The 15420-nt window shown below is 45.3% G+C and overlaps 1 protein-coding gene across 1 annotated transcript in view; it reads right to left on the reverse strand.

Moving 5' to 3' along the window:
• Window positions 1-12752, reverse strand: part of ZC3H12B (zinc finger CCCH-type containing 12B) — a 32271-nt gene extending 19519 nt beyond the window's left edge. The window contains exons 1-2 of the mRNA XM_018043629.1: window positions 12713-12752; window positions 1692-2211 (exon numbers count right to left, since the gene is read on the reverse strand). Coding sequence (XP_017899118.1) covers window positions 1692-2211; window positions 12713-12752 — 560 coding nt within the window. The remainder of the gene's footprint in view (window positions 1-1691; window positions 2212-12712) is intronic.
• Window positions 12753-15420: the final 2668 nt, after the last annotated feature.

Genomic DNA, 15420 nt, shown 5'->3' on the forward strand with positions numbered 1-15420 from the left:
CGTTTGTTCTCTGCAGCACTGTTCCATCTACTACTGCATAATGAACCACCCCAAGATCAGTGGCTTGAAACAATGACACATCATTTATTTTGCTCACATATCCACAGTCTGGGCAAAGCCAGGGGGGGACAGCTTGTCTCTGCTCGACACAGTGTCCTCGGGTGGCTCAAAGGATAGGGGTGACTCGACGGCTAGGGGACTGGAAGCACCCAAAACCTCACTCGATCTCACAGCTAGTGTTGATGCTGACTGCGTTCGGGACCTCAGCTTGGATTGTTGGCCTCTCCCTGTGGCTTCTTGGCTTCCTCATAGCATGGTGGCAGGGTTCTAAGGGTGAGTGTCCTGAGGGGACAGGGAAGGAGGGCATGCATTTTTAGGACCTAGTCTCAGAAGTCACACGTCTTCACGTCTTCTGCATTCTGGTGGTTGGGGCAGTCATGAATTTTGGATCAGGTTCAAGGGAAGAGAGTATCAACCCCACCCTCAGAAGTGTGGCCACTGGAGTGTCATTGTCACCTTGGAGAAGAGGCCGTGGGGTGGGCGATACTGTGGTGGCTCTATGCGTCTGCTTGGGCTGCCTGGGGCACATCTTTGAGACGGGGCACAGTCACGCAGAAGTGTAGCTGACAGCGCTTGAAGACACAGTGGGGTCAGCCTCATAGAGGAGACAGAAACAGTGCGACCCAGGGGTTCCGGGGACGAAGATATTTTCTGGAGTGGAAGGAGTGACCAGCTTTATTTGATAACTCTGAAATTTAATCAGAGTTGGGCATGAAGTCTGGCTGGACTGTGCCCAGAGCGAGATTCTGGTTGGGGGTGAGGTGTGTTTCCTTGTCTCCACCCCCAGATTGGTACTGCTGGCGTCAGGACGGGGCAGCAGAGCTGGGCCCTTTCAGGACTTTGTGAAGCTGGGAGAAGCCTTTGGGCCCAAAGCAGGGCTCCCCTGGGCACCACCTCTGCCGAAAAATCTCTGCCTAGCGTGTCAGCTCCTCACTATGGAGGTATGCTCTCACTTTTCCTGTGACCTCAGTTTCTACCCCAGGCTTTAGAAACAGGGTGAACACACCCAATACTGGAGAGCCTGGGGATCTCTCCATCCAGGAGACTGCCTGGGAGGAAATGGAGCCAAGTCAATATATAGGCTTGACCTGTTTGGGGGATTACTGCAGTGATTTCAGACAATCAAAGCAATGCAAACCTCTGGCATCAATGCGGCAAAACGGGCTGCCAGATGCGAGGTTCTCCGGAGATCACACCCACTTGACGATGCCTATTCATTTTCAGGCACTCTGAACGTTTTCCCAAGGAGAGATTTTTATTCACGTTGATCAAGCTCCGGACAGAGTTTAAAGAAGGCCTACGTACAGAAAGAAAGTGGTGGAATCAGGAGGTTGAGCTGGAGGCTAGAATAATTAAAGGTTAAACTCCAGGTTTGCATTTGGTATTTATAGAATTTTCCATGCTTGGTGTGAGGGTTTTAAAACCAGGCTGAGCAGGGAAGCGCCTTTCAGCTCTTAAAGGAGGAAAAGGATTTTAACACAAGGAATCCAACCAGCCTCGTTCAAAGTTTTAAAAGGCAGCATGCTTAAGCTGCTTTGTGGCTTCAAGGGATGCTGTTAAGGTGAACGGGGCTGGGAAAGGAGGCTCTGTGAACAAAACACAAAGGCAAACAAAACATTTTCTTTCCCTACCAGGCACCCGGGGCTGTCAGCAGGGGGTCCCTGGGCCCTCGGAAGCTTGTTCTGCCTGTGTTGCTCTCTGCGCTGCAGGAGTGTGAACGCGGCTTATAACACTGGGCACGAGCCAAGGGGAGGTATGGGACAGCGGTGTTCCAGCGCATTGTGGGGGTTACCAAAGGATGCGCGCCAAGGATGCAGGTGGGGGACCAGCACCTGGCCCGCTCAGGCTCACTCACAGCTGCGCTCTGAGGCTGAATGCGGACTCCCCAGAACACACTTCTGCTTTGCTTCAAGCTTCTTCTCACCCTCTTTGTCCCCTCCCATGTCCAGGACAGAACTTCAGAGAAATTCCTCTCTTTGTCTTTCAGCTTGTTGTTATCTGTGTGCAGGACATGGTTGTCTCTCTTCGTTTCCTGAAGCTTTGATGGCGCCTGGGTATGAAAGGTCAGAGGAGGCAAGGCCAGGGGTGTCTGTGCTACAAGCTCAAACGGCTTCTCCCAAGAGAGTTTTCCAAATGTGTCTTGCTCCAGACCTTCAAAGGATGCGGGATGCGAAGGCTTGTGAGAACTTGTCTAAGCTGGTACTGCATTGCTTTAGACTCTAAAGCAGCTATTGAGAAGGATGATTATAAAGACCATGTAGCAACATGGAAAAAGGCAAGTGTGATATACCATTACACAAAATAGTAGAACTCTAAACTCTGCCTGAGGTACTGTCACGACTATACTACACGTGGATTAGGACCAGGGACAAGGAACAGATGTGATTAACCCAGGTTCGCAAAAGCATTATTCACAATAGGCAAAAGGTGGATACAACCCGTGTCCATCAATGGATAAATGGATAAACAAAATGGGACTTCCCCGTTGGGCCAGTGGTTAAGAATTCACCATGCAAAGTAGGGGATGTGGGTTCTATCCCTGGTCAAGGAACTCAGATCTCACATGCCACATTGGCGTGGCCAGAAAACAAAAATGAATCGGAATTTATACTTGATTAATATATACACCTGGCTCAGTGTTAAAGAACCCCTCAGTGTTAAAGAACCCAGGAGACGTGGGTTCGATCCCTGTGTGGGGAAGATCCCCTGGAGGAGTGAATGGCAACCCACTCCAGTAATCTTGCCTGGAGAATCCCACAGACAGAGGAGCCTGGTGGGCTACAGTTCATGAGGTCAAAAAAGAGTCAGACATGACTTGGTGCCTAAACAACAACAACAACATATAGACACTACTATATATAAAATATGTAACCAACAAAGACCTACTGTATACAGAGAACTATACTCAATATTTTGTAATAACCTATAAGGGGAAAGAATCGGAAAAATCTGAAAAAGACTATATACACATACATACATGAGTCACTTTACTGTACACCTGAGACTAATGTGATATTGTAAATCAACTATACTTCAATAAAAACAAAACAGGGGACTTCCCTGGTGGTCCAGTGGTTAGGACTCCATGCTTTCAAGGCTGAGGGCCTAGGTTCAGTCCTTGGATGGGGAGCTAAGATCTCACAAGCTGTGTGGTGTGGCCAAAACAGACAAACAGAAAAAAAAAAAAAAAAAAAAAAAACGGACTGTTAATCAACTAAAGTTTCTTACTTTTTCTTAAGACTTGTAGGGCAAGACTGCACAGAGAAAAACCATAGGCAAGAGAAGTTGAGGAATGGGCTAAGACAGTGCTTGTGGCTTTTATGTGTCATGTATGAATATGTTAATGATAAAGAAGATATTCATGTAATAATAATAAAGAATATAAGAAACGAGCACAGTATGTCCTTGCCAATCAATCACACATGTATGTTTAATGTGCAGTGTCCCTGCAGAAGGCCTAGGAGATGAGGCAGTGTCCTTTTGGAGTTCGCACCATTGGACTAACTTGTATGATGCTGGTGACGAGTGCATGAGGTCAGAAAGAGGCTGAAGCACACAGAGAGGCTGCCTGAAGGGAGTGGGGGTACCTCAGCTGGACTCGGAGGGACGGTGGGGCATGCACAGGCCAAGGGGGGAGAGAGGTCCTTCTAGGGTGTGAGGAGATGGTCAGGGGGCACAAACGCCAGTGTCTGTGGTAAAGGGAAGGGAGGGAGAGCAGAGAGGTGTGCCAGGTGAGTTGAAGGAGACATAGTTAAAACACTCCCCTTGAGGGGGCTTACCCGGTGGTCCAGTGATGAAGACTCAACGCTCCCAATGCAGGATGCCCAGGTTCGATGCCTGGTCAGGGAACTAGATCCCACATGCCACAACTTAAGATCTCACGTGCCACAATGAAGACTGAAGATCCCACATGATGCAACTAAGACCTGATGCAGTCAAATAAATATTTCAAAAATCGCATCTCTTGAGGGATAAACACTGCAGACAGTGGAGAGCCATGGTTGGCTCCTGAGCAATGGACAGAAGCCATGTTTTCAGATGGTGATTCTGCCAGAATGACAGCAGGCCTTGGATCCTCTTTCCCTTTCATTCAGGGAGCCCAGAGAGGCCAAAACACAGCCAGACCCCCAGCCCTGACATAGATTACAGTAGCAGCAGCAGGGAGCAATTCTGGAAACTCTGTTCTCTCATTGATGGTTTCTAGTTCCTTGTCCCCAAAGGGAACACTTTTAAAGGAAAATGGTGAAAAGTGAAAAAGTGAATGTTAGTCACTCAGTCGTGTCAGACTCTTTTGCAACCCAATGAACTGTAGCCCACCAGGCTCCACTGTCTATGGAATTCTCCAGGCAAGAATACTGGAGTGGATTGTCATTCCCTTCTCCAGGGGATCTTCCCCACCCAAGGATTGAACCTGGGGCTCCCGCATTGCAGGCAGATTCTTTATCGTCTGAGCTGCCAAAAATGGTATGTCTGGTTAATGGGGTTTTCAAAAGGCACCTATGAGTATAAAGAGTGGGAAAGAAGAAAATAACCAAAGAGTTTTCGCAGCTGAAAAGCAGGAGGTTGGTTATTAACTCAGAGCAGGGCTGAGAAAGCGGAATTTCAAACTGGTCATGGGGAAAGTTGTGACCTGAATGGTATGGCAGAACATCCCCCACCTCAAAGACTCACAAGTGCCAATTCCAGGTGCTTCTGGAAGAGGAGGTGAAAGTGGGACTAAGAATAGGACGATCCACTGAAAGTCCATTTAAGAACTTAGATGGTCAGATGCCTTCCCCTGCTCTGTGAACCGAAGTGACTCCCCCTTCGCTTCCTCACTCCCCCATTCAGACAGAAGACTGCACTTTTACTTATTATCTGGAGAGGGTTTCAAAAAGTGTCTTTGCTTAGAAAACAAACTTATGGTTACCAAAGGTGAAAGGGTGGGGCAAGGGGATAAATTAGGAGTTTGAGATTAACAGATATACATTATGATATATAAAATAGCCACACAACAAGGACTTACTGTATAGCACAGGGAATCATACTCAATATCTTGAGATAACATATTATGGGAAAGAATCACAATATATATAAAACTGAATTACTTAGCAGTATACATGAAACTAACACAACATTGTAAATCAATTATATTTTTAATAAAAAACTAAAAATGCCTTTGGTAGAGATAGAAAGCGTAGTTAAAAGTAGGATGCCCACTTGAAAAGAGGAAGATTTTATATATTTTTTTTAATGAACATTGCATCCCCAGCCAAACTTCCCTGTGCACTCAACTCCCAGAAACTTGACATTCAGGCTTGGACTCTCTAGGAAGGAGACTGAATACTGACGTCACAGATTTGCCAATTAAAAGGCTTACCCAGATCAACATAGAATGGTGGTTCTCAAACGTTAGCCTATATCAGAATCCCCCGGAGGGTTTGTTAGAACACAAACTGCCAGGGTTTCAAATCCAGTAAATCTGGAGTGGGGCCTAAGAATGTACATTTCTTAGAAGCTCCCTAGTGATGCTGCTGCTGAAGGTCCAGGAACCACACTTGGAAGACTGCTACTCCAGAGCAGCAGGATGGGAATATAAAGTTGGGAACATTTCCAGAAAATAAAGATGAGAAATATTAGAAACAGTTTTTAAATGATTACTCTAAGAGTCCAGACAAAAGGAGATTTAGAAAGAATAGGGAGACAGAGGGGAAGAAAACATCAAATAAATAATTCAAGAAAATTTTCCATACCTAAGGGCCACAAGCTTATAGATGGAAGGGATCACAGAAGTATCTAACACAATGGGTGAAAATAAACTCACACAAATACATATCATCACGAATTTCAGGACCTTGGGGACAAAGACCCTTAAAACTTCTAAAGAGAAAATAAATATTATATACAAAGGATTGAGAATCCTTCTGGCTTTGGATTTCTTAATAGCAACTCAGAAATTTGCAAGCAAACAGAAAAATGCCTTTCAAAATTCTAAGGGAAAATAATCCAACTTAGAATTCTGTATCCAGGGACTTCCCTGGTGATCCAGCAGTTAAGAATCCATCTCACAATGTGGGGGATGCGGCTTCCATCACTGACCAAGGAACTAAGATCCCACTTGCTGCAAAGCAACTAAACCCTTGCACCACAACTAGAGAGTCTGAGAGCAGAATCAAAAGATTCTGCAGTGAAGACCCCACGCGCTGCAACTAGGACCTGACGCAGCCAAATAAATAAATTTTTTGAAAAGAATTCTATATCCAGCCAAACTATCAGTTTGTGTGAGCACAGGAAAAAACTTCTGTGACATACAAGGTCTCATAAAATTGCTGCCTGTGCATTCTTGCTCAGAAAGCAGCTGGAGAAGATGGGCCACCAAAATGTTGGAAAACATCTAGAAAGGGGAAAACGCAGAATCTAGGAAACTGGAGATGAAACCCGAGATGGAGTCAGAGGGAATTTCTATGATGATGACGGCAACCTCAGGGTGACGGCTGAGCCCCAAGCATAAGGAGCAACCAGCCTACACAGAAGCTGCTCAGAAGCCAAGAAGAGGGACTTGAGGTGTTTGGATACGGTGAGAAATCTAGTAAGTTGAGAAAGAGTTTGGGTTGCAGTAGCCTTCTTAGAGCCAGAGAAGGCAATGGCACCCCACTCCAGTACTCTTGCCTGGAAAATCCTATGGACGGAGGACCCTAGTGGGCTGCAGTCCATGGGGTTGCTAAGAGTTGGACACAACTGAGCGACTTCACTTTCACTTTTCACTTTCATGCATTGGAGAAGGGAATGGCAACCCACTCCAGTGTTCTTGCCTGGGGAATCCCAGGGACGGGGGAGCCTGGTGGGCTGCCGTCTATGGGGTTGCACAGAGTCGGACACGACTGAAGTGACTTAGCAGCAGCCTTCTTAGAGCAGAGGCAGCCAGGAGGTGATAATAAGGCTCAAGGAGTACAGCTTGACTGAATTCCAATTTTCCACACAATGATGAAAAGTCCCTTCCTCCACTGACAGCCATATCCCCATGCATATTTGGGAAGGCAGAAATAACTAGGCTGATTTTATCATACTAAAGAGGGGAAAGAACCATCAAAGTTCAACCTCGCCATCATCAGACGACCTCAGAGTCTCCTCAGTATGAAATTCCGAATGTCTGCGTCCAGACATGCTCATGCGTAGAAGGGAAACTGGTGATTGGAAACGTGCATTGTTTTTATTGAACAAGAACTTGCTTGCTGGGGTATAATTACATGACACAGGTTCCTTTTTCATTTTTTTATAGGGAAGCATTTTGCCGTTAGCTTGGAGTACGGCATGATATGTTTTATGGCCAGGGATTTTTTTCACTGTGTAATATTCCTCTCAGTGGTTTCTTTAAAGTCAAAATGACACCAAAATGGACAGCAGTTTGTCTTCTCACCCTGGGCCCGCCCCAGAGCTGTAGTGCCTGTGCCTGAACAAACAGCTCTTTGAGCAACAGAATACAAAAATAAAAAAGACTATAAAGGACTAAAAATAACTGCATGCATGCCCAGTTGGTGCAAATTAGGAACAAGATACAAAAAGAGCAAAAACCCCCTGCACACAGCATCACCAAGGGGGTGGGCAGACCACCCAAGCCGCCCCTCCAGTAGACCCTTGGACCTGTCCCTACCTTCACCCCATTTGAGGGACCAGTTCACCCCTGCCTCAAGGAGCCAGCAAGGACACTTGTTACTTGCTTTTGCTCCTTATGTGGCAGCATGAGTCCCAATAATTCAGCCTCACCTGAATTCCTCGTTTGGCCTCTTCTCAATTTCTATTGATTTAAAGAGTCCGAGAACCTAGGTCAGTCACGACCTTACACATTTCACTTCAGTGGAATGGGTCACCTTTAGTGATTCGAGTTAGGTATCACAGTCCCATTACTACAACTTTCACAGCATAAAATGTAGGACTAATCAGGATGGGAAAATACCTCAACAGGTTGAAATTAATAACAAGTCCTCTACCTATGACCTCGGAGCAGGCACTGGCGACCCACTCCGGTACTCTTGCCTGGAAACTCCCATGGATGGAGGAGCCTGGTAGGCTGCAGTCCATGGGATCACTAAGAGTCAGACACGACTGAGGGACTTCACTTTCACTTTTCACTTTCATGCATTGGAGAAGGCAATGGCAACCCACTCCAGTGTTCTTGCCTGGAGAATCCCAGGGACGGGGGAGCCTGGTGGGCTGCCGTGTGGGGGGTCACACAGAGTCAGACACGACTGACATCACTTAGCAGCAGCAGCAGCTACCTATGACGTAAGGAAAGGCACCAAAACATCCTGTCCCATCATTCCATGATACAACCAAGAGTACTCCAAAGGAGACAAGACCCTGCGGACTAGGCTTTGGCCCTGCCCTGCTGCATATCACTCACCCACGCATCCACCTACCATGATGAACAACTGCCCCAACACCCACTGTGAGCTCCTTTTGGGAGTCTCGCAGACCCTCTCCTACTTCCCCACTCCACCACCCCCACGTCTCCTCTATCCAGACCAGGGGTCCCTTGCAGACTTGAGTCCATCACAAGCCAGCAGCACCCCTACCTGGCCCCAGTGCCCCCTACCCGCTACCCACTTATGCAGATACCTTTCTCCCAGTATCCCAGGACTGGCCACTGCCCACCTCCCCTGACATTGCGGCCAAGGGAGGGTGAAAAATATAGATTATTCATCTTTGACTCTGAGCACCTAGCACAAGGTAGCATGAAACCATGCTTAATAAATGCTTGTTGAACAAACGGGTGAATATGACTTAAGGGGCTTTGGTAAATGCCACATGAGCACTTCCCTGGTGATCCAGTGGCGAAGACTCTGAGCTTCCAATTTAAGGGGGGGCCCAGGTTCAATCCCTGCTCAGAGAATTAGATCCCATGTGCCACACACAACTTCAAGAGTTCACATGCCACAACTAAAAAGATCCCACGTGCCGCAACTAAGACCCAGTGCAGCCAAATAAATTAAAAATACATTTAAAAAAGAAAAAAGATGTAAACGCCACATGAATTTCTTGTGTCATGTGACGGCCCCCAAACTGCTAATACTAAAGGCTTAATGCTGTAGACTTGAGGTCTTTGACACTCCACTGGGGTGCACTGACAGCTCTAATTTCTCTCATTTGTTTAGGATAAAGAAAATCTACAGAAAGTCATAATGTAAATATTAATGGAGATTAACTTCTTTTTATTTGTAGATTCGAACCAATGTGACTAGTCCCTATGTTTACTGTGCAGACCGCCACTTAAGAATGCCTTTACCTGGCGAGCAGGACTGTGAATTGCGGTCACGGGTAGCATATTTTGACACACTGCAGCTTACAGGTGCCTAGCGATGTGGATTTACTGATCATATGACCTAGTTTTAGCTTAACTCCCAAATGAGCCATCGGGCTTAAAAAGATTCCTGCGAAGAAACCATGTGTTAAAAATAATACTCATAATACGAGCACGCTGGAACAAGATGGAGGCTGAGCAGATGTTTCTTCTAGTATGAGCTCTTTGTCAGCCACATCATGTGGCAAAGACAGCCATAATCTAATCAGATCTGAGCTGAAGTCGGCCCTCAAGTTGAAATTATCAAGAGACAATCTGAAACATGAGTTTCCAATCACTGCCGTCTTAATGACAAGCCTGGCCTTGAGTGTCTATGGTCGAGACTATCTGGTGACCGTCAGAAGCCTCCAGAACAGAGGTCTTTAACCATAAATAAATACATCGGATTACAAAGGAAACCAACGAGACTGGAATCATTATCAAATTATTAAAACAAATTTGTGCTATAGATATGTACATATACATACAGGCTTCTTTAGTAAATCATTAAGTAACAAGATCCGTGGCAGATCTAATGACTCTCATCATTTCACAGTGTTGATGAGCATATGTGATATCTTAAGATATCTGTTAATACTACTGAGATTTGTTGCCTACGTATATAATTGAAGGAAATGCTAAACTGCAGTCAGAGGCTAGTAAAAATGGAGATGTCATTTCTTTCCCATCCAATTCACCAACCCTGTGAATTCTATCCTTGAACCTCAGGTCAAGAGCCGCAGTCTAGAGCAAATTAAAGGCTATTGGCCCCATCTCGCACAACCTCGTTACCAGGTGTTCTGTTAACAACCGTTTAAAGAAAAAAATCATAGCCAGCCTCCAACTGAATCAGAAATCACACATCAAAACGTTTATTGCAAGCAGGCACCAAAACCAGTTATGCAATCCGCTCTTGTAATTCAGTGAAGTGCCATGTCTCTGACCTGAAGCACACCAACAAGAACCTTGGTGAAAAGATACGCTGAATAGAGAAATTACAATATGTAAGTGGCAGGATTCAACTAACCCTCGGTTACAACAGGCACACTGTCCTCTTTTAAAGGTGGCAGGCCACAGGAGTAAACGGAGTCTGTGTGGTCTGGGAGGCCACATCCCAGGGTCTTCCCCTCAGGGCCTCTCAGATTCACAGATCCCATTCAGCAGCAGCAGAGGCCCTAGCCGACCCCCATATCTTGCTTTTTCCTTTGAAGTACAGTGTTGATTTACAATGTTGTGTTAGTTTCAGGTGTACAGCACAGTGAATATGTATATATATATATATTTTTTCTTTTTTCCCTTATTACAAACACTGAGTCGAGTTCCCTGTGCTATACAGTAGGTCCCTGTTGGTTATCTATTTTATTTATAGTAGTGTAGCCAATCCCCGGGAGAAGGCAATGGCTCCCCATTCCAGTACTCTTGCCTGGAGAATCCCACTGATGGAGGAGCCTGGTAGGCTGCAGTCCATGGCGTCGTGAAGAGTCGGACACGGCTGAACGACTTCACTTTGACTTTTCACTTTCCTGCATTGGAGAAGGAAATGGCAACCCACTCCAGGGTTCTTGCCTGGAGAATCCCAGGGACGGGGGAGCCTGATGGGCTGTCATCTATGGGGTCGCACTGAGTTGGACACGACTGAAGCGACTTAGCAGCAGCAGCCAATCCCCAGGTCTTGAAAACCACTTATTTTGTCAATAAAAATTTACTTCTAATATTTAAAAACGCTCATTGGTGGACCCTCTGGTATAGATCTAGATACCAATGTGCTTGTAATGGGTATCATTGGAGTGTGGATTTCTGATGCAGGTTTTTCAAATGCTAAGTAGCCATCCCTGATAGTAGCCCTCATTAGTGTCTTTCAGATGTAAAGCCACCTCTTCTACAGTACAGATTAAAAACAAGCTATCTATACTGAAGTACTGTGTTCTGGACTAAACTGTGTCCCCCCTCCCCAAATTTGTAGGTTGAAACACCCAATGTGACTGTATTTAGAGATAAGGCCTTGAGGGAGATAATCAAAGTTAGAGGTTGTAAGGGTGGGACCTTAATCCTATAGGACTGGTGTCCTCATGAGGAAAGGAAAGTTTGGACACACACACAGAGAAAGGGGAAAACATGTGAAGACACAGGGAGAATGCCATGTGAAGACAATTTCTGACTATTTATTACATCTCTTGATTCCTGGAGGTCAGGAATTCAGAACACAGTGGGGACAACTTGGCTCTGCTCCATGATGTCTGGGGCTTTGGCTAAAAGATGTGAAGTGAGGGGCCTGGAAGATACACTTCCACGGTAGAGCAGTATCATGGCCAGCCAAGGTGGTGGCAGGCTAGTTGACGTCTCACCATGTGAACCTCCCCACAATGCTTCTTGAATGTTCTTACAGCATGGCAGCTAGTGTCCCCCAGAGCAAGCTACACAAGAAAGCAAAGCGAAAGCTGCAATGTCCAGCATAGTGATTACAGACGACAATACTGTACGATAAGTTTCAAAGTTGCTAAGAGACTAGATCTTAAGTGGTCCCACCATAAAAAAATTAAATGATAGGGCTTCCCTGGTAGCTCAGTGGTGAAGAGTCCGTCTGCCAATATAAGTGGACATGGGTTCAATCCCTGATTCAGGTGGCTCCTTCATGCCACGGAGCAAATGAGCCCAGATGCCACAACTATTGAAGCCCTTGCACCCCAGAACCCCTGCTCCACAATGAGAGAAGCCACTGCAACGAGCAGCCTGAACACCTCGACTAGAGAGTAACCTCTGCTTGCTGCAATTAGTGAACGCCCACTCATGGCAACGAAGACCAAGCACAGCCGAAAATAAACAACTAAAATTATTGAAAAAGTGAAATGATAGTTATGGAATGTGATAGAGGTGTTAGCTAATGCTATGATGGCAATCATATTGCGATATATATATGTATTGTTGGCCAAAAAGTTCATTAAGCCAAATGAAGCTTTTGAACAACCCAACATAAAACCAACATGTTGTACGCCTTAAACTTACACAGTGTTACCTGTTGATTATTTCTCAATATAAATGAATTCTTTTTTTTCCTTTGGCCACATCGCATGGCTTGCAGGATCTTATTTTCCCGACCAAGGATTGAACCTGGACCACAGCAGTGAAAGCCCTGAATCCTAACCACTGGACCACCAGGGAATTCCTAAATGAATTGCTTTTTTAAAGAAAGTTGCAATGCTTTCTATAAACAACCTCAAAAGACACATGCCAGCACATCCACAGAAGTCTACTGATCATAGTAGATTCCTAGCAGATTCACCCTGATTCAGTGTAGCAGGGGATTGTGCAAGGACAGGAATATTAGGTGTGGCTCACTGGGCCCATCTTGGAGACTGGCTACCACATCCCCCGTCATCTCTACATGTGGATAATGATGCATACTAATGACAAGGAAAGTAGGTCAGACATGGCTTCCCTATTCATGGTTTTTGAGAAAGATGCTAGTCAAGAAACATGATCTTAAAAAGATTCAGGATGTCTTCCCTTCTCATATTCCTCCATTGGGGATCTGGCCTCATCATCATAACCATAATAACGATCATCATCTTTGTCACTGTTATCAGTTACTGAGCATTTAACTATGTGCCAGGCACTGTGTTAGGTGTTCTACAAACATGATCTCCTTTAGTCTGGTCTGCTGGTCTCCTTTAGTCTTGTCTAAAATCTTGGAAAAGAAGGTATGATTGGCCCCACTTTACAAATGAAGAAAAGTGAGATTCAAAAGGTTAAGAAACTTCATACCTAGCTAGTCATGGAACCAGAATTTGAATACGGGGCTCTCTTGGTCTTTGTTTTCTGTCACACTGCCTCCCTGTCTGTATTAATCAGAGAAACAGAACCAAGAGGGTGTGTGTGTGTGTATGTGTGTGTGTAGAGAGAGAGACAGAGATTTATTTTAAGGAATTGGCTCACATGATTAAGGAGACTGACAAGGCCCAACATCTTTAATCAGCAAGCTGGAGACCCACAACAGCCAATGGTATAGTTCCAATCTGAATGCCTTCAGGTTCAAAATCTAGGGAGAGCCAGTGTTTCACTCTGAGTTAAAAAACAGGAAAAAACAGATGTCCCAGCTGGAAGGAAGTCAGATAGGAGGAGTTTTCCCTTACCCCCCAGGATGGTCAGCTTTTTGTTCTATTGGAACCTTCAACTGATTGGATAAGGCCCGCCTACATTAGACAGGGCAATCTGCTTTACTCAGTCCATTGATTCAAATGTTAATCTCATCCAAAGACACTTTCAAAGATATACCCCAAATAATGTTTGCCCAAATATTTGGGTCCCCATGGCCCAGTCAAGCTCACACCTGCAACTAGCTTTCACACTGTCCTCCATGAACTCAACCTGTTTATCCTTGGACATTCTTAGCTTGTGGGACCATTTTTGCTCTTGCTTGGCCTAAATCTTATGCTTTAAAGAGTCCCGCCCTCACCCATACATAATTCATGTATTTTCATAATGTTATTGAAAATTTCTCCTCTTGATAATATCTCCTCTTACATTAGATGGGGAAAATAGAAGAAAGACAAAAGGTTTATTAGGGTATCCTAGTTCTAAATACTTTTTCTTAATAGGTTTGGGGGAAAATCAATTGAAAATACCTTAATAGGAAAATACTTTAATAGTCTAGGACAGTTCTTAAATTATAAAGTACATCAGAATCATCCGAGGGCCTGTTAAAACGCAGATGGCTGGACCCCACCTCCAGAATTTCTGATTCAGTAGGTCTAGGATAGGGCCTGGGAATTTGCATTTCTAACAAGTTTCCATGATACTGATTCTACCGGTCTAAGATGACATTTTGAGTAGGAAAATGCTAGGGGGAAAAGCCTGTCCATGATGCGCCCAGAACTGATACGGCATTCAAGCACCTGTGTTCTGCTATCTTGGTACACTTGACCATTTCAGACTACCTCACAGTCTCAGATGGCTGCTTGAGCTCCAGCCATCAGGACTAGAAAAAGACCACTCCGCTTAAGGATACTTCCCAGAAGTTCCATGCAAGACTTCTACTTATATTCCACTGACCAGAACTTAGTCATATGCCACAACTCACTGCAAAGGAAGCTGAGAAAAAAATTTTTTTTTGTTCCAGGAGGCTATGTGCCCAGCTAAAATCCTATTACTTTTAAATAGTGAAGAATGGGACTTTGCTGATTGTCCAGTGGTTGATAATCTGCCTCCCAATGCAGGGGAAATGGGTTTGATCCCTGGTTGGGGAACTTAGCCTGCACACCACAACTAGAGACCCATGTGCTACAATGAAAACCCAGCGTAGCCAAAAAAAAAAAACCCACACCATATGTATATATAGCGGGGGGCGGGGGGGGTGCGGTGGCAGAGGGAGAGCTAGTTAGGGACAATGAGTGGCCTCTGCCATGGGGATCCCTTCAGATTACTTGGAACACAGAATTATTCTTTCCTTATGTCAGCATGTAACCTGGGCCTACCTTCCCTTCTGGGTCAGAGGCACAGCCCATGCAGCTCAATAAATAGGATTTAGAACCTTGCAAAGCCTAGTGACTCAGGAATTACCAGTCTGGCCTATATCACATGTGCTCCTTGCTAACTGCTGGAAGAATGAAGATGGAACTCCAAAGCTAGATTTGGGCATTCCCGTGTTCCCTCTCACTGGTTTGGTTAATTGGTTATCCTGTTAACTGGCAGAGGTTTTGGCTTCCTCTGGTTCACTTGCCTTCTGAAATCCAGTAAGAATCAGACGTCAGCAACTTTAGGGGGGAATGTCCTCCAGAGGAAAGACCTGGAACTCCAGCAATGCACATAATTAAACTTGCTCACTCAGTTCTAGAAAGGACATAGAATAAACAAGTTTTTCACAATCCCTGTAGCTGTGCCAGACGACAAAGGTTTTTTCTAAGACCCCTCCCCCCACCAAGTTCTGGGCCCCAAGGTGGAGGATGGGCCTGTGAGATCTCGGCTGCTAAGAGAAAAGGAGGCGTGGGAAAAAATGCTGCCAGAGTCAAAGCTCAAACAGACATTTTCTTCAATGCTTGACTCAGTGG

This window comes from Capra hircus (assembly GCF_001704415.2).
Source record: "Capra hircus breed San Clemente chromosome X unlocalized genomic scaffold, ASM170441v1, whole genome shotgun sequence".
In the NCBI taxonomy this organism is placed as follows: Eukaryota; Metazoa; Chordata; class Mammalia; order Artiodactyla; family Bovidae; genus Capra; species Capra hircus.